This window comes from Mytilus galloprovincialis, chromosome 6 (assembly GCF_965363235.1).
Source record: "Mytilus galloprovincialis chromosome 6, xbMytGall1.hap1.1, whole genome shotgun sequence".
NCBI lineage: Eukaryota > Metazoa > Mollusca > Bivalvia > Mytilida > Mytilidae > Mytilus > Mytilus galloprovincialis.
The window spans coordinates 31346071-31370554 of NC_134843.1; the positions used below are offsets into that span (position 1 = coordinate 31346071).

At 32.2% G+C, this 24484-nt stretch overlaps 1 protein-coding gene across 2 annotated transcripts; it reads left to right on the plus strand.

Moving 5' to 3' along the window:
- Positions 1 to 2132: 2132 nt before the first annotated feature.
- Positions 2133 to 24134, plus strand: LOC143079367 (uncharacterized). 2 transcript variants are annotated; one of them, XM_076254644.1, is made up of 5 exons: positions 2133 to 2506; positions 17839 to 17979; positions 19276 to 19429; positions 22336 to 22608; positions 23865 to 24134. In XM_076254644.1, exons 1-5 carry the CDS (start codon positions 2214 to 2216, stop codon positions 24042 to 24044), a joined length of 1041 nt encoding a protein of 346 aa, XP_076110759.1. In that variant the 5' UTR covers positions 2133 to 2213; the 3' UTR covers positions 24045 to 24134. The 2 variants fall into 2 exon arrangements, with proteins under 2 accessions (XP_076110759.1, XP_076110760.1); XM_076254645.1 differs by lacking the exon at positions 17839 to 17979.
- The last annotated feature ends 350 nt before the right edge of the window (positions 24135 to 24484 follow it).

Consider the following 24484-nt stretch of genomic DNA (forward strand, 5'->3'; position numbering starts at 1 on the left):
ATGGTACATAACTCTTCATTGTTTACTTTAACAAAATTAACACAAAATTATCTTCAGTTTTAGATTCAAGGATTTGTAGTTGGTGTATCTTTTTAAATACTTTACAGTTTCCCTTTATGAGTCGAGTGCTATTATGTTTCTTTTGATCGTTATGACTCTTGACGTTACTCTGTGAACATGCCGATGATCGCGTTTTTGGAATTGGGCGTTCCATGTGCACTTAGTTATGTCCTATGGTGCGAATCGGACGAAAGATAGTTTTACAGTGTTGTTACAGTGTTGTTTTCGTTTTGTTTACCCTATTATTTAATTTTGTTTAATTTTTATTTTGTCGGAAAAGTGTATATACTATACTTGTCTAAAAAAATATTAATGATTATGTGATTATAAAACTTGTGGTCACTGGTTACTTGGAAAGCCACCGGGATGATGGGCCAATTTTCACAGTTTTGGCTGATGACTCCCAATCATTGTCATATTATAGCCTATTTTGTTTGTTTGGCTGTTTATACTTACCCAATTTTGTCAATATGACATAACTATAAACAACTGTTATACAAGTGGAAGATTTGCTAGCTACAAAAACAGGTTTAACCCACAGCACTTGTCTCAGAATGTTTTTTGTATATATTTTAATATAACTATATATATAAAAATTTCTGAGACAAGTGTCTCAGTGTGGTTTACTCGACCATATTTCCAAAATGCCTGTACCAAGTAAAGAATATGCCAGTTGTTTTCCATTCGTTCCGTTGGGTTATAAAGTCTAACGTTTGATCTTGTCAGTTTTTCAGTATTAACTTGGTTCAGGGACTTTCTATTAGTATAGAAATTTAAGTCCCTGTTCAAGTTAGCTTCCTCTTTTTAAGTATACCCTAATATTTTAAAACCACTAAAGCCACTGTGTGTATATATATGTTATCAGAACTTCTCCATAACTAGTCTATTGTTATTCACAAGACTGTTTTATTTTTTATATTGTTGAGTTAACCTTTCTACCTAAGATTATATTTCCGTATCTGCAAGAAGGAGAAGAAGAAGAAAAAAGAAGAAGACCGAGAAGAAGAAGAAAAAAGAAGACCGAGAAGAAGAAGAAAAAAGAAGACCTCCTTAAAATCTTTTAAAAGTGCGACGGATGTTCGATGTAATACTACCTAAACTCGCAATTTGTGGTGTAATCCGGCGATGGTTCGGATATTATACTACGCTACGTGTCTCACTAATTAGCGACAAGAAGCGTCAAGAAGCGACAAGAAGCGACAAGAAGACTATTCAGCGACAAGAAAACATTCTTTTTTTTTTTTTATTAAATTTAAAAAAATATGCATTTTAGTTTTTTCAATATACGGGCAGAAATAAATTGAACAAATAGAATATAAAATAGTATTTCCTTTCTAACAGTACAATTCATTGTTCAGTCTTGATAGGAACAACATCAGATGTGGCTTCACCCTAAGGTAAACACAGTACATACAATGTGGAACATCAAATGAGATTAACGAGGCGCGTGTCCCTTTTTTATTGCTACAATAACATCCAATTGACACCTTCAACTTTGTACACACGTAAGACTATAAGTATTATTATTATATATACAATTATTGTAAATAGTGAACACCTGTTGAAAACTCAAGATTGTCAATTAATTTCCTTTAATCTTCAATCAATATGCATAAACATGATAAATATCGTAAAATGAGGCAATACACAAAATAAAATGATGAAAAATAATCACATTTAATTATGTTTTCTTCTTGTTTTTGATTTCAGTTCATTTTAATGTATTTCACAATTTGTTTCTGTATTTTCTGAACAATGATGCACAAATAATGCATTTTGCAAGTTTCTTATAATTGTACAAAGAGAGTCTATAAAAATAAATGTAGCAATTATATCTTTGCAAGGATGCAAGGATGTCACTAAACGTGACAAATCCTTGATCTATGTTTTAATTTTAATTTTCTACCAATATTAACTGTATGTCGCAAAAATTTTCTTTTCCATTTTCTTTTATTATTTATTTGGAATAAGTAATTTTAATAAAAAGACAAATGATTTCTTGTCGCTAAATAGTCTCTTGTCGCTTCTTGACGCTTTTTGTCGCTAATTAGTGAGACCGACTGGTTCTGTTCTTCACGAGATTTCTAGGGTACCAGACACGCGAACATTTTGATTTTATTTATTATGAAAAACAAACTGCTTACAGATTTACAATGTTGAGTGACAATGTTTCACATTGGGACAGATGTACTATTGAAAACCATTTGCACATATGTTATCATGATGAATATCTGGAAACAGTTTCAGAAGTATTAGAAAAGATCCAAAAATTTGGGGAATTAACAGAGGAACAGAAATCATATTGTGCAGAAGTTAAGCGTTATCTTGCAAAAATAGACGGCAATATTGCAACTACGTACAAACTGAAATTCCGTCCACAAAAGTTTTTAGCTGTCCTAGATGAAATTTATGAAAAATTTGATGAAGACAGAGAACCTACTGAGTCGTGAGTATAGACCTTTTTAAAACTGTTTAAGGTGGTACCCAATACCTTAACTAAAATTAATTTGGCTCGTTTAATTTTCGTAAAATTTTGACAAAGTATTTACTTTGACCCTTTGACAAAAATATAAAAATTTCAAAAATTTGAACCAACCGTTTTATCAGAAAAATTACACTGGTTATCATGGTTATATAGCAGTTTGACAAACACTTATTTTGATCATTGAGAATATCCCCTTACCAACACAACATAATTAAAACGTTTAGCTGATTTTACAGAGTTATCTCACTGTAGTGTTAGGTACCACCTTAATATTGCTATCTGAGATCTTGTTACACTTAAACTTTTGAAATTATACAGCAATCACTTTTGTATTATTGCATCAGATATTACCTTATTATGTTATATTTTTACGTCAACGTCTGTGACAGGTGTGATGTCCAGTAACAGACTAATGGGTGACATATCTTGTAGTTACCATCAGCTCAGATTTAAATTTGACGGTACATCCTGAAACCCGGACCAGATCGTACTTTGGTATGAAACCTGGACCCGGACCGGACGCCGGACTGGGTAAAAAATTATAGGTGGAAAGTGAATTTTCTTAGAATTATTTTTTCATTTTTATTCAGGAGAAGTTAGTTAATTTTTTGTAAGAATCTTTACAAGATGCATTATGATAATAATAAAAATAAATCGTACAGTGTGCATGGTGTATATATATAATTATTAGGGTTGTCAACGAGCACTCGAGTACTCGAGTATTGCTCGATAGTACCAAGTATCAATTACCAAAATGAAACTCGACTAATCAGTTTCATGTAAGAAAGTTGTTAATTTCTTAAGCTAGATAAAAAATATTTTCATTGAGAGCCCAGGAAATTAAATATTAATCATGTTAATCAAAATTAATAAAATTTAAAATACCATTCGAGTGTATGCGTTAACTGTCATTTAAAATTCCTCCAAACAGAAGTTGGATACAGGGTTCAAATTAGCAGTGGTCCGAGGTCCGCGACCTTCCGCTATTGCAATCAGACTTTCATTTTGGTTACTACCTATGCAGCTATGTAAAAGCCGGTTTCTTGAGGCTTCATATATGAAAAATACATAGAATAACAGGCTATCACACCTACGCCCGATGAATCTTCGATTTGAAAGAAATAAAAACTTTTTATTTCATCTTTATTATTCAGGACAGCGATGATCATGTTTGTTCAACCGCTAGCTTTAATGGTATCTGAGTGACAACAACATTGAAAAACAATGGATGCCATAACCGAAAATGAAGACAATTACAATACCGGATCAAATTCCGGTGGCGGATAAGGGTAATTCCGGGTTTGCCGATCAAATACAATAAAAAATCATAATTCCAGGCAGGTGACAAAATACATCACAATCCAATAAAATGTGACAGTAACTTTCTTCCATCATTAATAAATGTTGATATTACATGTTGATATTTTTATAGTGTAAAAATATTACATGTACTACAATTCAAAGAGGTAATTTCTTCTTAATTTTGATGGGCCAGTATTAAAAAAATCTGGAAGTTTCTTACTTTATTTTCACCATGTTCACAGAGGAACTAATATAATAGTGTAACTTGATATGATACAATTAATCACTAAACAGTTTGAATTTGAACTGTTACTTTAATTGTATACTGGGGTATGAATTGAACAATATAAAAATAGATACATATAGCCCTTTATATGATAGTAAAAACCAAACATTGTAGCGCTTTGAGTGAGCATGCACCTCTCTTCCAAATATCACCACTTCTCCCTATCAGTTTCAAAACGAGAAAGGTTACTTCTCCCTAGGATTCTGAAGTAGTGTGAGCCCTGAGATAATGGTATAATAAGTAATTAATTACCAATTGTTGAGACAACACACCCACCCACAGTGACACCCTCCCTAATACCAAAAAAAAAAAGATTATTTGAATTTATAATATGCAAGACAATTACATTATTATTAAACATGTTATACAAGTAACAACAGTGACACTGACAATGAAACAAGCTAACCTAATGCCAAAAGCACATGAATTTGTATCTTACTGATTTATGAAGTATTTCAAGTAAAAGTAGGACCTGGAATTTATGTTGAGGACCTTTCGGTTTGGAGTGTCAAAGATCCTCCTGGACCTTCCTGTACCAAATGTTAATTTGAACCCCTTGGATGTATGAACAAGAGCACTTTTCCAAGGCTTACCCTGACTTTTAACTAATATTAGTATTCCCCTGCCTCTGTACCGTCAGAGCATATATTTTTATCAGCAGGACTGTTAGTTACCTAACAAAGTTGAAAAATTGCCTCGTCCCAGAAAAAGTTGACAAGATAATATTTTTGAATAAGAACAAATTTGTTGCACCCTGTGTCGCCCCTCAGAAAATGATTGAAGGCATCTTAATGGGTGTTTTTTTATGGTTTATGTTGTTTGAGTAATAATTTTTCTATAGAACTTGATTAATTACATGATTAGATCATTGCCAGATTACATAATTAGTACATGTAGTAAATGAGCTTTTAATTATGGTAAAAAATTCCTTGGACTACATGTATTATCTAGTCCTAGGTAATAATAAAGAGAGTTTTACGTTCATAAGACAACTCACAGTACACATGGTACATAAAATGGGTATTATTTTGTGTTTCCATTTTGTAAATGTTTTACCGAGCGTCTCAGTACTCCAGTATCGCTCAGTAAATCCAACGAGTACTCTATTAGTAAATATTTACAGAGTTCACATGCCTAATATTTACAAATGACTTCAAAAAACCCAGGGAAATATTTTTGGATGAATTATAGGGGGAAAGTGAATTTTCTTAGAATTATTTTTTCCTTTTTTATTCAGGAGAAGGAAGTTAAGTTTTGGAGAAGTGTAACATGATGCATTATTATAATGATAATAATAAAAATAAATCATACCTTAGTACAGTGTGATTATTTACAAATGACTTTAAAATACATGGAAATATCTTTAAATAGGTTTAAATTAAAATAAGTATTTGACTGAACAGTTTTTCTTCCATTTCAACAGAATAATCCAATCTGGAACAGGTGAGTCCAGACTGTGACATGATTGTAAAATCACAGTCCCGGACTTAAAACATGTATACATGTACATAATGGAAACTAACTCTATGTATACTACTTATTGGCATAAAGATAACTAATCATTTGATAATTTATTTATTTTTTTGTTTTATAGTGATCAATGTTGCTCTTTATTCAATTGTCAAAAGCAGTTAAGAAATTATTGTTGATCCGTTTATTCCAGACCTGACCTATAGTGGCTATGGGTATACAAATTATATATTAATCCAAAAAATAACTAAAAAAAATCACTTTTTTAAATGTTCTATTAAATAAATAACTTATTTGTATATTCCTAGTGCTGGTCACTTCAGGTATTAGCCTGGACTCACCTTTTCATGTCAACATTGGATTATTTCCTTAGTTCTTTTAAAGGTTTTGTAACGACAATCAAACACACAGATCGCGGGGATAAATAGATAAAACGAAAACAAAAAATTTCAAACAAGGAACTATCATATTGAAGTTGTATCTTTATCGGTGTTTATAATTCCTATAATCCTAGTCTGGATTCATATCAAGTCATCAGCTAACTCGAGAGCATACCTATCTACATATACATATGACCTTTTTTGTAATTTTAATATAATATAATAATGATTATAAAAATCGATAAAAAGTCAATCTATTTCTGTATTCTGTCCAATTTTAAGTTCTCGCAGGTAAATGAAATACTCAAATTTAAAAAAAAGTTTCAATCGAATAGATATTTTTAGTTTGATCTCTGTCAATGTATCCTAGTCACTCCTGTTCACAGTCCGTACTCACCTTTTCTGCACCTTTATCTACATTGAACTAGAAATACTAGTAAAAGTAATAATATTTATGAAAAATGTCTTTTATTGATTATTCCGATGAGAATCAAATAATTAAAGAAATGAATAAAGAAGTGAAAAAGAAAAAATGAAAAAAGAAAAAAGAAAAAAACATCTTTCAATTAAACAATTAATTTAGTTTATATTTATAATTCATATACTCCTAGTACGGGGTTAATTCAGGTCACGGCCCAGGCTCACATAGTATTATTTTGTTGATTCTTGGATAAAAGTCTTTTTGTTAATTTTTCCGATGACAATCAAATAAGCCAAAAGGTAAATGAATATAAACATGATAAATGAAAAACCTCTTTTCATCAAATAATGTGCAAAGTTTTATATCTCTATGAATGTCTATATTTTGTGAATACACCTAGTCTGGGGTCACTTCAGGTCACCACCGGACTCGCCTATTATGACCAACATTTGATTATTTCGTTGGATCTTGGATATATGTCTTTTAAATTTCCTATGTATAAAAAAAAGCATATAAAAATATTTGGTTCTTAAAAAAATTTAAACATCAACAACAAACAACTGGAAGAAAATGCATACAAGTCATTAGTAAGACCAACACTAGAAAACACAAGCCTAAGTTTGGGACCCCCATCGCCATCAACAATTAAGAAAAAAATTCAGATGGTACAACGCAGAGGGGCTACGTATGTTACTAACAAATATCGTAATATATCATCAGTAGACGCCATAATAAAACAACTGGAGTTATAATAAGTTACAATTAGAAGAGAGAAAATCAACAACAAGCATGTGTATGATGTACAAAGTCACTAATGGTCTAGTTAATAACTTTTAGATGCAACATCTAGGCTAGTTCCAATAAGCCGACAGTGGCGTAGCTAGACTGATGTCGAAGTTGAAGCCCAATTGGCAGGGGGTCCGGGGGCCGTTTAAGTAGGTAGGGGGACCAGGGGGGCAAAGCCCCCCGGAAGCTCCTGGATTTTAGCGTTTTTGAACCATAAATTTGAACTGAAAATATTATGAATATTAAGGTGTAGTCAAACAAAGGAGATTCCAGAGAGGTACAAAAGTTATATCTACTGAGTGCATACTAGTATGATAAAAATAACAACATCAGCAATTGTTTGGAGATAAAATCAAACAATGTACTTGCTTTGTTATGCATGTTTGCTTAGCTATTATAGTATGCATGTGTTTTATTTGTATGTGTAGTTTGTCTAATGTGCTGATAATTTGTTAATAAATTTGTTTTAAATTCAAGTCGGTTAAGAGCTTTACAGAGCTCATATTTACCTTGTTGAATTGTACATATCATGCCCGACTATATATAAAATTTACATACTTACTTACTTACTAATATATCCAGACAGTTATAGTGGTTAGGACAGCTTTGGCGTCTTTAGATAAGTTAAGCCACGTCATTCTGTATGTGATCCAAAATCATGCAGGATCATAGCATTCAATGTACTGAATGTCGGTTGTTTCTGTATATCATATTTGAAATGTTTTTCTTTCATAATTTTGTACAAATCCCGGCAATTTTTTCTCGTTTGAATTATTTTACATTTGGTATTTCGGGCCTTTTGTACCTGACTTAGCTGGATTGGTTTTACTCATAGTCGAAGGTAGTAGTGGTACGGTGAAGTATAGTTCTTAATTTTTGTGTCATTTTATCTCTTGTTAAGAGTTGTCTCATTGGCATTCATTACCACATCTTAATTTTATACCTACTGATGGGCAGCAGAAAACAACTTACGAAATCAACTAAATGGAAAAAAATTAAAACAAGTTTGGCTGTATTAAGCAAACAGTGTGTAAAAGCTGAGCAAGTTATGACACGTCATTTTGCATAATTCTAAGTTTCCTGTCATGTTTTTCAGTGAATTAAATAAATAATGTGCACATGTCTTGTTTTATTTCAAAATACATAGTCATGAGTCATTCTCTCTCACCAGTGGCTTTAAACAAAAAAGCCAGCCTCCTGTCCTTTTTGGTTGCAAAGCAGTCAATAACTTTGTCAATATCAATGGGCGTCTCCTTGTACGCATGTAGTATACATAGCCCCGAAAGTCGATCTGTCGTCATTGTAGAACGCAGATATGTTTTTACACGACGCATTACACTAAAACTGCGTTCAGCGGTGGCAGTGGTCACTGGCATTGTCAAAAGTATGAGCAAACAAGTGTAAATGTTTGGATACAGGTCAACATTGCACAGATTCAAACTTTCCGCAAGTGTACCAGGGATTTGTCCCTCTGCTATAGACCATCTTGCTTTCCACCTTTCCACCTCGATGTTGAAGGTATCACGGTCTGATGGAAGGTCTTCAGTAAATGTATTAAAAAGGCGGTCAACAACTTGTAAAGAGCAATTCTCTAATTTTGACGGAATCAAATACTGTACTACAAACCGGTCTTCATTTTTTATTAACCTATCTATTAGTTCTTGAAGAAGATGGTCAATGAACGGGATAAATAACTCTCTCTCTCTTTCTCTCTCTCCTATTTTTTTTTTTTTTTTTGGCAAAACGATGTTGAAGCCTTGGCTTCCGAGCTTCCGCCTAGCTACGCCACTGGCCGAGCATCAAGAGCAGCTCGTACTGAATTCTACCAAGTTCCCCTCTGTAGGACTGACATAAAGAAAATGTCATTCCACCCAAAATCCATACGAGAAAGGAATGCCTAATCTGACTTTCCTCTATCACCACCCTGAGCCTTGAATGTTTAAAGGCTCGGCTTACAAAATAGACAAAACACTGTTTTTAAAGTTCACCTGTATATCACTGGTGGTAAGCGGATGGTCGTAACTTAAAGTTACGACCATCCGAAGATGGGAGACAACTCTAGGGATACATTTTTCTTTTCCGATTTTCGTGCAGTAAAAAAATGTTTCAGTAAAACCGCTTGTCTCATACATACTAATCGTCAGTGAGTTGATATTGAAACAAAATTTGATACATAAAAACATTCTAATTTTCGTGAAATGATCATTCAATAATTCGAGCATGATGGTCGTAACTAAAAAAACAAAAATGTTCAGGATGGTCGTAACTTAAAATTGTGATGGTCGTAACTCTTTATTAAATAGGACCTAATAAGACAAGTCAAGAGTTTTAAACGTGTGTTTTGTTATATGAATATATTATATGATATATTTGTGAAGTTGATTTCACTAAATGATAAAAACTAAAAGAGGTGAGGAGAGGGATACCTGTAAAGTGCGAAAGGAAAGAAAATTGGAACGAATCGAAAAAAAAAAACCAATACAAAATGAAATGACCAGTCACTGTTACTTAAAATATAATGTATAAAATCAACCAAGAGGCAACTAATTATAAGCTACACACAGCCCTGGTTATGATCATTCTTAGTTACGAATTAAGAAAAGGCTATTTTAACAAATTTGACATCACATGAAATAACAGTATCCTGATCTATTTTCTTTATATTTTGCATGTATTGAAAAGATAAACTTTTTAAAAACTAGTATGTACCTACTAGGTGGAATTTAAAAGAAAAATCTACAATTTAAAAATGATACTTTAAGTCGAAAGAGCATAAGTAAGGAGTCAAAATAATGTTATGGGGATCGTTATCGAGACAAGACCATATCCGCGAATTCGCAGGTCCGTAATCGAATTAAACAACATACATCTTATTCTTAGCCTGGATTTTGAGAAGTCGTATTGTCATTTGGTATATAGTCAAGCTGATTATAAGGTGCAAATTCGAAGTTCAGGTATAATTATTACCCGTGGTTTTAGAAAATTCTGAATACGCCTATTGGTACCATGCTATCCGCTATACATCTTTGTCTTTCTTATGGAAAATACCATGAACCCTGGACCACACGTTTTTTTATTCCCAATTCATAAAGGGAATGATGCATCCGATCTTAATAACTATCGAGGAATTACAATTACTGATTCATTGGGGAAGCCTTTTTAATAAGATACTTGATACACGTCTTTGTAAATCCTTAGATAAATATCTTATCATTGATGAGAGCCAAATTGGGTTTACCAAAAAAAAAAAAAAAAAAAAAAAAAACACGACCATCTGACCATATGGTCATTCTAAAAACTATTATAAATAAGTAATGTAATACAAAAGAATGTAGAATGTTTGCCTGCTTTGTTGATTTCCAGAAGGCTTTTGATACTGTCATTCTCCCAGGGATAAAACTTAAGCTATTGAATATATAAGAGATCTCTTTAGAACTAAAGTTGGAGTAAAACAGGGAGACAATTTGAGTCCAAATTTGTTTAAAATTTTTATAAATGAACTTCCTGATTGTGTTAAAAGTTCCCCTGATCCAGCTGTTGTTTATTCACGACCAGCCTATTCTTTACTATACATATGCTGATGATCTTGCCATTTTTTTCAACTTCAGCAAAAGGACTTCAGAGAAAACTTGATGGATTAAGATCGGTGTTTGAAAATTAATCCCAATAAAACCAAGCCATAGTATTTAACAAGACAGGCAGACATATCAAACATGATTTTTATTTTAATAACAGGCGTTAAAAGCCTACCATAAGCTTCGCAAGGACTTTCTGTCACTGAATCCAAGTTTAAAAAATAGTCTTCATGTTTTTGAGCATACAATAAAACCTATTCTCTTATATAGTACTAAAATTTGGGGATATTTCAACCCTTTCAAAAAAAAAAACAAAAAAAAAAAAACTATGACTACAGATGTAGATCAGGCTTATCCTAAGATTCTTTCAGAAAGACTACGCATTGAATTTTGTAAACATTTACTTGGTGTTACCAAAAGAGAAACACATTTTGCCAATCTTTCTTAACTCGGTAGATTCACTCTGTATTTTGTCATTGCAAAGTCTATGATCAGATACTGGCACAGGCTTGACAATTTGGGATCATCTTTCCACTACTAGAGGAGGCATATTTAGAGTCAAAATAACTACACGAGTTAAAAAAAATTCCTTCACAGTATGGATCTTTAAACTTCTTTCTAAAGAATATTAAAGGGGTCAGCAATTTACATTGTTTACTATATGCTGATGATAATGTATTTTTTTTGAATTTCAGCAAAAGGACTTCAGCAAACAGTATTCATACATAGCTTGTAGCCAGGATAATATTTAAAAGATAGATCTTTATGCTTCAACTCAGCGTGCTGGTCTTTAAAATCTGAGTACATTCATACAATATAAACATATAACATAAATATTATTTTCAACCTGCATATGTATGTGATAGTTGCCGCAGTACATTTAGTTCTACCTTGTAATATTATCTTAGCTACAAGGCTGGCTATAAACTACTAATATTTGATCTTACTCTTAAATTCAAAGCGTGTATCATTGTAAAATATATACCTGCATACATGTATGTAATATTTGCCGCAGTACATTTAGTTCTACCTTGTAATATTATCCTGGCTACAAGCCTGTCTACAAACTACTGATATTTGATCTTACTCTTAAATTCAACGCGTGTAGCATTGTAAAATATATCAACCTTATTCATACTTTCTAGGTTAACACAATGTTCATTGCGAAACCATGGATTAAGTTTTTATTCTGAACCAATACTTAGAACAATTATCAATGATATACCGCAAGATCGTCATGCAATCGATAAAAAATAAAGACAACACGATAAAAACACCAGGCATTTGTGGATTTTCATTAATCATGATTCACCAAAAGCCGAATATTTGAAAGCCAATGGTTTATAAAAACTGCAATAGCTGATTAAAAATTAAAGAAGATTGTTCAAAATTGTACGTTCAATAATTTCATCTGCCGACATGATTGCAGGAAATAAAAAGTCGTAAATAAAAAAAATCTGAAAGCAAATATTCAACAATTTTATGCCTTAACGTACAGTAAAAATATATTAATACTCAACCCTAACATACTATTTGGCTTAATGCGAGTTGATTAGTTTTCACTGTCTCTCCTAAATGATGGTCGTTTGGAACATATCAAAAATGTATGATTGATAATTCTTTAACTTAATTTCTGCATACCATTATCAGAGTAACAAATGAAATAATATTTTTTGTAGTAAACTTTATATAACAACTGAGTTTATTAACATGGTTATGCATGTGCACAGTACTTTTAAAATAGCTTGATAAAAGTTCGTCTAAATACTTGAGTTACGGTCATCTTTCAAAGTTACGACCATCTTGTGTCGGTTACGACCATCTTGTGTCGGTTACGACCATCATCCAAAATACTATAGTTGACATTACGACCATCACAAGTTAAAGTTACGACCATCATGCTCGAATTTTTGAATGACTATTTTACGAAAATTGGAATGATTATATGTGTCAAATTTGGTTTCAATAAGAATGCACTCACGATATATGTATATGAGACGAGCGGTTTGACTCAAATGAACCTTTTACTGCACGAAAATCGGAAAAGAAAAACTTACCCCTAGAGTTGTCTCCCATATTCAGATGGTCGTAACTAAAAGTTACGACCATCTGAATATGGGAGACAACTCTAGGGCCGCTTACCACCAGTGGTATATAGGATTTTATCCTTCACAGAACTGTATATATATATTTCAATCAATTTTATTTTGGACTTCATGTGCATCACAGTCATGACAGTGGCAGAATAATCAGATACTTGAGAAGAAATAGTGATAGTTTGTACAGACCTTATTGCTATTTGGAAATCTACTTTGCTTGACCCAAGAATCTGCACCTCTTGAACTTTTGATGTCATACAACAATCACTTTTCTATTGTGGCGTCAAAATTTTATGGGAACCTTTGTGATGTCTAGTAATGGCGGAAAAATAGCGATAAGGTGTATTGGAAAAGGGATACAACTAAATTTGCCTATAAGTTCTTACATCCAACTCATTTGAACTTAGATGGAAAGTTATCGCATTGGCAATCATACCACATCTCCTTTTTTATATTGTTTTTGTTGATATTTTATGATAAACCGAAACATGTCAAATTTTAAACAGTAAACAAAACATATCATACATATACTTCATTTCAGTGTTATTAGCTCACCTGTCCCGAAGGGACAAGTGAGCTTATGCCATCACTTGGCGTCCGTCGTCGTCCGTCGTCTGTCGTCTGTCGTCCGTCGTCTGTCGTCGTAAACTATTTCAAGAATCTTCTCCTCTGAAACTACTGGGCCAAATACTTTCAAACTTTAACTGAATGTTCCTTAGGGTATCTAATTTATAAATTGTATCCGAAGTTTTGATCTATCAACAAACATGGTCGCCATTGCTAAAAATAGAACATAGGGGTCAAATGCAGTTTTTGGCTTATAACTCAAAAACCAAAGCATTTAGAGCAAATCTGACATGGGGTAATATTGTTTATCAGGTCAAGATCTATCTGCCCTGAAATTTTCAGATGAATCAGACAACCTGTTGTTGGGTTGCTGTCCCTGAATTGGTAATTTTAAGGAAATTTTGCTGTTTTTGGTTATTATCTTGAATATTATTATAGATAGAGATAAACTGTAAACAGCAATAATGTTCAGCAAAGTAAGATTTACAAATAAGTCAACATGACGGAAATGGTCAGTTGACCCCTTTAGGAGTTATTGCCCTTTATAGTCAATTTTTAACCATTTTTCGTAAATCTTAGTAATCTTTTACAAAAATCTTCTCCTCTGAAACTACTGGGCCAAATACTTCCAAACTTTAACTGAATGTTCCTTAGGGTATCTAGTTTGTAAATTGTATCCGAAGTTGTGATCTATCAACAAACATGGTCGCCATTGCTAAAAATAGAACATAGGGGTCAAATGCAGTTTTTGGCTTATAACTCAAAAACCAAAGCATTTAGAGCAAATCTGACATGGGATAATATTGTTTATTAGGTCAAGATCTATCTGCCCTGAAATTTTCAGATGAATCAGACAACCTGTTGTTGGGTTACTGCCCCTGAATTGGTAATTTTAAAGAAATTTTGCTGTTTTTGGTTATTATCTTGAATATTATTATAGATAGAGATAAACTGTAAACAGCAATAATGTTCAGCAAAGTAAGATTTACAAATAAGTCAACATGACGGAAATGGTCAGTTGACCCCTTTAGGAGTTATTGCCCTTTATAGTCAATTTTTAACCATTTTTCGTAAATCTTAGTAATCTTTTACAAAAATCTTCTCCTCTGAAACTACTGGGCCAAATACTTCCAAACTTTAACTGAATGTTCCTTAGGGTATCTAGTTTGTAAATTGTATCCGAAGTTATGATCTATCAACAAACATGGTCGCCATTGCTAAAAATAGAACATAGGGGTCAAATGCAGTTTTTGGCTTATAACTCAAAAACCAAAGCATTTAGAGCAAATCTGACAGGGGTAATATTGTTTATCAGGTCAAGATCTATCTGCCCTGAAATTTTCAGATGAATCAGACAACCTGTTGTTGGGTTGCTGTCCCTGAATTGGTAATTTTAAGGAAATTTTGCTGTTTTTGGTTATTATCTTGAATATTATTATAGATAGAGATAAACTGTAAACAGGAATAATGTTCAGCAAAGTAAGATTTACAAATAAGTCAACATGACGGAAATGGTCAGTTGACCCCTTTAGGAGTTATTGCCCTTTATAGTCAATTTTTAACCATTTTTCGTAAATCTTAGTAATCTTTTACAAAAATCTTCTCCTCTGAAACTACTGGGCCAAATACTTCCAAACTTTAACTGAATGTTCCTTAGGGTATCTAGTTTGTAAATTGTATCCGAAGTTGTGATCTATCAACAAACATGGTCGCCATTGCTAAAAATAGAACATAGGGGTCAAATGCAGTTTTTGGCTTATAACTCAAAAACCAAAGCATTTAGAGCAAATCTGACATGGATAATATTGTTTATTAGGTCAAGATCTATCTGCCCTGAAATTTTCAGATGAATCAGACAACCTGTTGTTGGGTTACTACCCCTGAATTGGTAATTTTAAAGAAATTTTGCTGTTTTTGGTTATTATCTTGAATATTATTATAGATAGAGATAAACTGTAAACAGCAATAATGTTCAGCAATGTAAGATTTACAAATAAGTCAACATGACGGAAATGGTCAGTTGACCCCTTTAGGAGTTATTGCCCTTTATAGTCAATTTTTAACCATTTTTCGTAAATCTTAGTAATCTTTTACAAAAATCTTCTCCTCTGAAACTACTGGGCCAAATACTTCCAAACTTTAACTGAATGTTCCTTAGGGTATCTAGTTTGTAAATTGTATCCGAAGTTATGATCTATCAACAAACATGGTCGCCATTGCTAAAAATAGAACATAGGGGTCAAATGCAGTTTTTGGCTTATAACTCAAAAACCAAAGCATTTAGAGCAATCTGACGTGGGTAATATTGTTTATCAGGTCAAGATCTATCTGCCCTGAAATTTTCAGATGAATCAGACAACCTGTTGTTGGGTTGCTGCCCCTGAATTGATAATTTTAAGGAAATTTTGCTGTTTTTGTTTATTATCTTGAATATAATTATAGATAGAAATAAACTGTAAACAGCAATAATGTTCAGCAAAGTAAGATCTTCAATTAAGTCAATTTGACCAAAATTGTCAATTGACCCCTTAAGGAGTTAATGCCCTTTAAAGACTTTTTTCACAATTTGTTCATCATGTTGACTTACTTTAAAAAATCTTCTCCTTTGAAACTGCTGTATCAATTTCAGCCAAACTTAGGCTAAATGAGTTTCAGAGTATCTAGTATAAATTTTATATTTTATTTCCTTGTATGTCAAGAAACATAGCTCCTATGGCTAAAATAGAACATAGGAGAAAATGATTATTTTTTTTGGTTTTTGAAGAAAATAGGACGATCCAAAAAACATTTAAATAAATTGAAAAGCCAAAATAATCATTGATGAGAGATTTAACCAAAAGAATTAAGGTGAGCGATTCAGGCTCTTGAGAGCCTCTTGTTCAATTTTGCCACATAAGGGGAGGTAACTCAGATATAAGGGATGATAACTCAAATAAAGTAATTTTCATAATAGAATGTGTGAATTTACCTATTTTATTGTGTAGCAAGAAAACGATATCAATGACCCCATTTTTCTTTTCTTATCTGAAAGCATATAATTAGAGTTTTTGTATCTTTAAATCCTATGGTGTTGTTTTCTTTTTATCATACAAAATTGAGATTTCCATGCATAATCTATACAAAATCTGACAATTTTGCACAACCTGTAGCATGTGTGACCCATACTTTTTAGCTCACCTTTTTAAAAGGAAATGTGAGCTTTTGCCATCACTTGGCGTCCGTCGTCGTCGTCCGTCCGTCGTAAACTATTTCAAAGATCTTCTCCTCTATAACTACTGAACCAATTCGAACCAAACTTCATCTGATTGATTCCTAGGGTATCTAGAATAAAGTTTGTGTTTTAATTCCCATTTCATCAAAAAAAATGGCCACCATGGCTAAAAATAGAACATAGGGGTAAAATGCAGTTTTTAGCTTATAACTCAAAAACCAAATCATTTAGAGCAAATCTGACATGGGGGTAAAATTGTTTATCAGGTTAAGATCTATCTGCCCTGAAATTTTCAGATGAATCGGACAACCCGTTGTTAGGTTGCTGCCCCTGAATTGGTAATTTTAAGGAAATTTTGCTGTTTTTGGTTATTATCATGAATATTATTATAGATAGAGATAAACTGTAAACAGCAAAAATGTTCAGCAAAGTAAGATTTACAAATAAGTCAACATGACCGAAATGGTGAGTTGACCCCTTTAGGAGTTATGGTCCTTTATAGTCAATTTTTAACCATTTTCCATAAATCTTAGTTATCTTTTACAAAAATCTTCTCCTCTGAAACTACTGGGCCAAATTGAACCAAACTTGGCAACAATCATCATAGGGGTAACTAGTTTAAAAATTGTGTCCGGTGACCCGGCCAACCAACCAAGATGGCCACCATGGCTAAAAATAGAACATAGGGGTAAAATCAGTTTTTGGCTTATAACTCAAAATCCAAAGCATTTAGAGCAAATCTGACATGAGGTTAAATTGTTTATCAGGTCAAGATCTATCTGCCCTGAAATTTTCAGATGAATCGGACAACCCGTTGTTGGGTTGCCGCCCCTGAATTGGTAATTTTAAGGAAATTTTGCTGTTTTTGGTTATTATCTTGAATATTATTATAGATGTAGATAAACTGTAAACAGCAATAATGTAATGCTTGGGGTATACAATGTTTTTTTTATACTTTCATCATAAATTATATTATGAACACGAGACAAACGAGACATTTCAGTGTGTCCACTCTTGTTTTTGCTTTTGAAGAAGATATGACAGAATCGAAGAACCATTTATATAAATTGAAAACCCAAAATAATCATTGATGGAAGATTTAAGCAAAAAATTTAAGGTGAGCGATTCAGGCTCTTGAGAGCCTCTTGTTTTGTTAGCTAGAGTCACTTTTGCTGTTTGATTGTGATATTTTATAGATCTTTGAAGAGAGCTGTGATGAAATTTTTATTAGAACTGAGCAGATTTGGAGAGGATATACGAAACTCAGATGAAGCTGAGGAAGGTTGCTCTACAAGATTATTTTGTTCCTTTGCTGAAATGTGTTGTATGCATTCAGAGTAAGTCTTACTATCATTTTAGCAACACTGGTAAACAGACATCTATATAATGGAATTTAGATACAGTTTTTTTAGCCATTATTACATGTAACTCTTCTGAAACTGCAAAATTGCATAAAGTTATATGGTATGCTAATTGTTTGTTACAATATTTAATTCCTAGATTTGTATTAAGAAGCAATTATCTTTTTGTTGTTTTTGTAGTTTTTACAAAAAATGTAGTACAAAATTTATCTTGACCCTGTATTAAGTACTTTTTTTGCATGCACCACTAAATTCCAAGACCAAGATTGGTTGAAAATATCAAAATTAAATCTGTGATAAACTGATTCAGGCTATTGACACAATTAAACCTAAAAATTTACTACTCTTTTTGTGTCCTTTGCAAACTCTGATAAGGCCAACAACAATGAAATTCTGTTTCCAGCCTCTCTAGCTATATGTTCCACAAATTTGTATGCCTATTCTTACACATTTTAAGAACATTTTTGGTTAATCATCATTAAAGGTATAGACAGTTTTTAATTAATTAAAGCTCCATTAAAGTCCAGACAATTCCCCCTTATATTCCAAAAAAAGATTATTAATACCAACGTATAACAAACAGTGCTACCTACCCTATTTTCCTCTCTCAGGAGAGTAAAAACAAAAAAAGATAATTATATATATATTTAGTCTAATGTATAAGGTCAATATATTTAGTCTAATGTATAAAGTCAATATATTTAGTCTAATGTATAAAGTCAATATATTTAGTCTAATGTATAAGTTCAACAATATAAGTTTGTCTATGCTGGAAATTGGCCTGTAACAATTTATTTCAAACATATGAATAAATATAGGTTTATGTCATTGAGGCAGCAACAGAACAACAAACAAAAGACATCAACATCAAATGCTACAATGTTATACTTTAAAAAAAGGATTTACATACAAAATATGGTTAAATATTTTACCATCTGCCACTAAAAAATGAATTTGACCATTAGGGAGAGTGATGCAATTTTTATCCCGTTCGGGATGTATGGCTGATGACCTTAGTTGCCATAAAATGTCCACTTTCTTTCCTTTTAATGGCTATATATTTAATTAATTTAATCAATATTTATACATTGTATGTGCATTTATATATGAAAAAGTAACACTGACTTGAGTGATATATTCTCCTAGTTCTTAGATACACAAAAAGTCATGTAGTATCATAATTTATAAACTGTACCATAAATACCTATTTGTTGACAGAGCAAAAACTTTTATATTGATAAATTATATTTTTACAAATGTATCTCGTTTTAGGATATCTTTAGATAAAGGGGACTGTACGATTTGGAAGAATTTCAAAGGACTGACAGATGTCACTTCACTCCCAGACATCCGTCTTTACAGCTATGGAATCAAAACTACCAAAACTGCAACAGCAAGGTCAAAGATTCCAGTATCTGTTGTTGAGGTATTTTTTTTACAGCGTACTTTTATATGACTTGTCAGTGAAAGATTTGTCATCATTATTGTTTTCTACAGTACATATAATATTTATTCTAGAGCAATGTTTAATTGTCCCCAAATTTTTCTTTAGCTGAAGAAGAAAATAACAGGAATTGCTTTTATTTTGTTTATTTTAACCTTATTAGGTTTTATGAAATTGAATGTATAGTTCATAGAATTAGTCTGTATGCCTGTCAAAACCAAGATCTTGTTCAGATCTGCAATTTTTTTTGTATAATTTATCCCTTTGACAAAAAAAATTATGAACTTTTTTTTAAAGAAATAGTTATCGTTTTATTAATAGGTTCAGTTGTCTCTTTGTTTCATTTCTCTATCCATATGTACATGTCTGTTCTGTCTGTTTATCCATCTTTTCATCTCTGTCTAACATTAGCTCCTCTATAATATTTTCCCCAAAAAGCTTTCATACACAGTATGATTGTATGTGTTCATTTGACCATACTGCATTGCCATATTGATTTGACAATTTTATTCACAGCTAAGCCCTAAAAAATACTTGGGGATAAAACTGTTGCAATGTCATAATGGAGTCACACATATATCTGTAAATAAAAAGTAAAATAACAAATATACCAAATTTCTAATTGTCATCATAGTTGTGGTCTACATATTATATTTGTTCTAAAGCAATGTCAAACTATTCCCAAATTTTTCTTCAGCTGAAGAAAAATAAACTAGACTTTTCAATGTTTAAAATGTCAAGTCTGGTGGATTTCTAGAAGAAGAAAAAAAAAAAACACACTTTAATAAATTTGCAATTTCATGAAAGAAGATATAAAAAAATATATGGTCCCAGGGTAAGGTATGAATTGCTCTATCTTTGATCTCTATATGATAATCATGATAATTAAAAACAAATGTTTTCCATGAAACTTGACACATTATTTTTTTTTTGTATGTAAAAAATAATCAAAATGTTTTATCATCATCACTGTGCTTAAACGGCTGTGGGTAACGTAACCCACAGCCCAAGATGGAGCCGCCTTGCGTCGGTTAGAGACTTCTATTCTATAGAAGAACAATACCATGGATGCATCAATTAAACCACTGGATTAAAAAGTTGTATTTATCGTTTAGGCAAACCCCTAAACTTAACAGGTGATTAAATTCTACAAAATAAACGATCACAGCACGATTTGAAAAAACGCTTAGGCTGTCCGTAACTTAAAAACAACTTGTCCGTAACTTTTTTCATTATACCAATAGGAATGTCCGTAACTTTCAAAGAATCGACATACGTGGATGTAATGATTTACTTATGATAGAGATTGCATCGAATACATAATCAGAAATGAAGTAGATCTCTAGTATGATATAATTCATTTGAATTAGAAAGGAAGACAAAATTGGGAATAATATGAAAAAAATAACGATAAATCCGTTAAACTCGGGTCTGATTTTTTATAACGTCGGGATACCCAAATCGCCCAGTTCGGAGGGTGGTTCCTACCATTGCAGATAATCTGTTGAAACATCATTGTTGATTTTTTTTTTGAACAAGTAGACTACATAAGTATTTTTTACACATGCATGTGGCGTGTATGCACTAACTGATTTTCTGCCTGCAATGACAAGAGTAGATCATGCGTAAATCCGGGATTATTATTTTTTTTGGGGGGAGGGGGGGGGGGGACCAAAATTGCCCAATCACATGACAATTATCAAGGGTCAGCCAAAAACAATTATATTCAAAAGACATTCATTTCCATTGATTTAAAAAAAAAAATCACTTAATTCTAAGTCCAATGACATTACGATTCCATTATAATTTATAGTGGCCTGTTGCATTCGATGCTCGAACTTTATAGATTTGCAGTAAATGAGAAAACTTGAAGAAAGGACATTTTGTAAAAATGTATAAAACCTAGTTTTACAGCTAGCTGCATATTTCACTTGTATGCAAGTTGCATTAAATTTCATTAAATTGAACTAAGCTAAAATACACAAGATTTGAAATTCAGTGACATAAAAGGAATAGAGCAATCAACATAGTGTTACAATTAGAAATAGTATAAGAAAATATAAATAACTAAGACAACTAATTTAACAGTTTAACAATCCCTGATAACATACAAAGAGAGATAAAAAAAACATACTAGGAAACGTATTAAAAAAAACATAACACTATAACTTACTGGTGGGATGTATAAATACAGAGCCGCGTCAAAGAGTATTCATAAAAATACACATAAAAAGAAACAGAGGTGAAAATAAACCGCAAACAGATAATTAAACTAAAAAAATTAAAGAGTATGACAAAGCCATGGTGCAAAACGAAAACGTCGATAAGACGCACATCAGTTAATAAAAGTTCAAACCATAACCAGGATCGAGTACCACAAACCCCACATAAAACCTCTGTGGTGTAAGTATGATGCGTTAATTAAATCACATTTGGTGGTGAATGAGTAGTATAAAAGGCCGTGAAGTTTATAAATATGATGTTAATTGTCTTCTAATTGTTGAAATTATAATTCTTAAAATTTTAAATCAAAAGTTACCCACATCTGAAAATAAAGTTACGGACAGTTTGCTTAGTTTCGATCAAAAAGTTACGGACGTCTTATGCATTTTTAAAGTTGGCCTTGCGCTTTAGTGAACTCTATATTAACAAATTTATGGTAATTGTTAGTTATTTCTTTATTCAATAATCCTATAAATATTTACATTCTGCATGAAAAACGTCGCAAAAGGTACATTTTGCATGAATTAAATATCAACGAGTTTAGAGTCCGCCATCTTGGGCTGTGGGTAACTTAAGTTACCTACAGCCGTTTAAGCACAGTGATCATGATCCGAAGAATCTTTCCAATATACATATGTACATACATGAATTAATTTTCTTTGTAGGTTAAGAAAAGTGTTGAAAAACAGTTTGGAGAATCAGAATTATTAGACCCTCTGACAGAAAGGTTAGAGAGTACTGATCTATCCTCATCAATCAGCTCCTTAGCATCATCTGAGGATTCATATAGGAAGCCTCCAATAGAAGAATATTTGATGAACAGTACATCTCTAGGACAACATGCAGGACAATTGCTGCTTGAACTTCATAAATGTCATAAAGATTACAAGAATTGTCCAATATTAACAATGTCTGGAATGATAATCGATGGAACAAAGGTAGGAGGTATTTTTAACCTATTTTTTGCATATTTTGCGTTTATTCTATTCTAGCCAGCTTCATGGTGATTTATTTTTTGGCGATTTTCAAATTTACTAGATGTAGTTCAATAAAGAAAGATCCAAGTTTTACATATAAGTGAAGATTTATTTTCATGTATTTTCCTAACTTGTGAAAGTTGTGAAAAAATAATCGCTCATGAAAATTGGTTTGTTTACAGTTTTCTCATAAGTAAGTACAACACAGTAATATATTTTTATGGCTACCTGTATATACCATAAGTTCGATTTGTGCTTTAAGTAATTATAATAGTGCATTATCTGTCCATCTGTCATGTTCTGTTTAAAAAAAATAATAAAAAATCTGTGAAATTACCTGGCCTATTGAAACCTTGGTTATAATCTTTTATAACATGTGTTGCTTCTGAACTGTTATTTGGTATTCCTGCCTATCAACCAATATGGCTGACATCACTGAAATTATCTTGAAAACCATAATCAAAAAGGGATATCTAATAGGGTAAAAATGTTTAATTACTAAGCTTTTGCGAAAAAAACCATTTGCAAACCTTTTAAAGAACTATGGTTGATAACTCCAACACCTTCTACTGTATAACACAAATATGATAAAAACATTAAAAATGAATGTAAATGGCTTGCATTGAATCATCAAGAAAAATAGCAATACACAGAACAAGCTTGTTGACCACAAAGATATTTTTCCATGTAATATAAAAATAAGGAGATTAGGTATGATTGCCAATGATACAACTATCCACCAATTTAGTGAAAGTTCAAATGAAGTGAATGTAAGCAATTATGGGCAACTGTAAGGCCAATGAGAAAAAACCTATTCTGTAGAGTCCTCTATAAAAGGCCCCGACATGAAAAATGTCAGGCGCCTGACTTGAAACAGGCACATAAAGAATGTGGCAGAGTTAAACATGTTTGTGAGTGCTCAACCCTCCCCTTACCTGGGACAGTGGTGTTATAGCACAACATTAGAACAAACTTTAATCATGACCTGTTTCTGTTTATATAACTTTATTGTGTGAAAATTTGATATGTCAAATTATAATTTTTTTGTGAACTGAGTGACTTGGTTATGTGTTCCATGAGCTCAAATGCCTCATATTCGTATAACCATAACTGTTTATTTAAAGATGGTTACATGGAATTAATTTTCGTAGTTATGAATTAAAGTGAAAAGTTACTGTTCGATTTGTCAAACTGTGTCTTATTTCCTTATATTGCAGGTGTTATTTACAGTATTAGAGATGAAAAAGGAACATTTAAAAAAGCTGGAAAATAATGAAGAGTTGGATGAAGATGACAAGGCAGTAATTTATTATTCTCAGCCTTTTGATTTGATTTATTCTGATGAACGAAGTATTTTGATTGATAATATCATGAGACTAAATAATCTTGAGTTGTAAAAAAAATAAACACCTATTGTATATCATATTTTTCCCTGATGTATGCAATTGCTTTATACTTTTCATATGTATAAACATATTAGATTTTTATTTCTCCTTTGAATATATTTGGATTTGTTGGTTTTTTGTCAGGTCTAACCTTTACACAAGTAACCAGTCTTCATTCTCATGTGGTTCTCTTCTGATTAAAAATATAAATGGATTTCTTAAATATCCGGGTATAATGTTTGAACCCGCTGCATTTGTTTGCGCCTGTCCTGAACCGGACGTTCAGTGGTTGTCGTTTGTTGATGTGGTTCTTTTTTTTATATAGATTAGACCATTGGTTTTCCTGTTTGAATGGTTTTACACTAGTCATTTTTGGGACCCTTTATAGCTTGTTGTTCGTTGTGAGCCAAGGCTCTGTGTTGAAGTCATTACTTTGACCTATAATGGTTTAC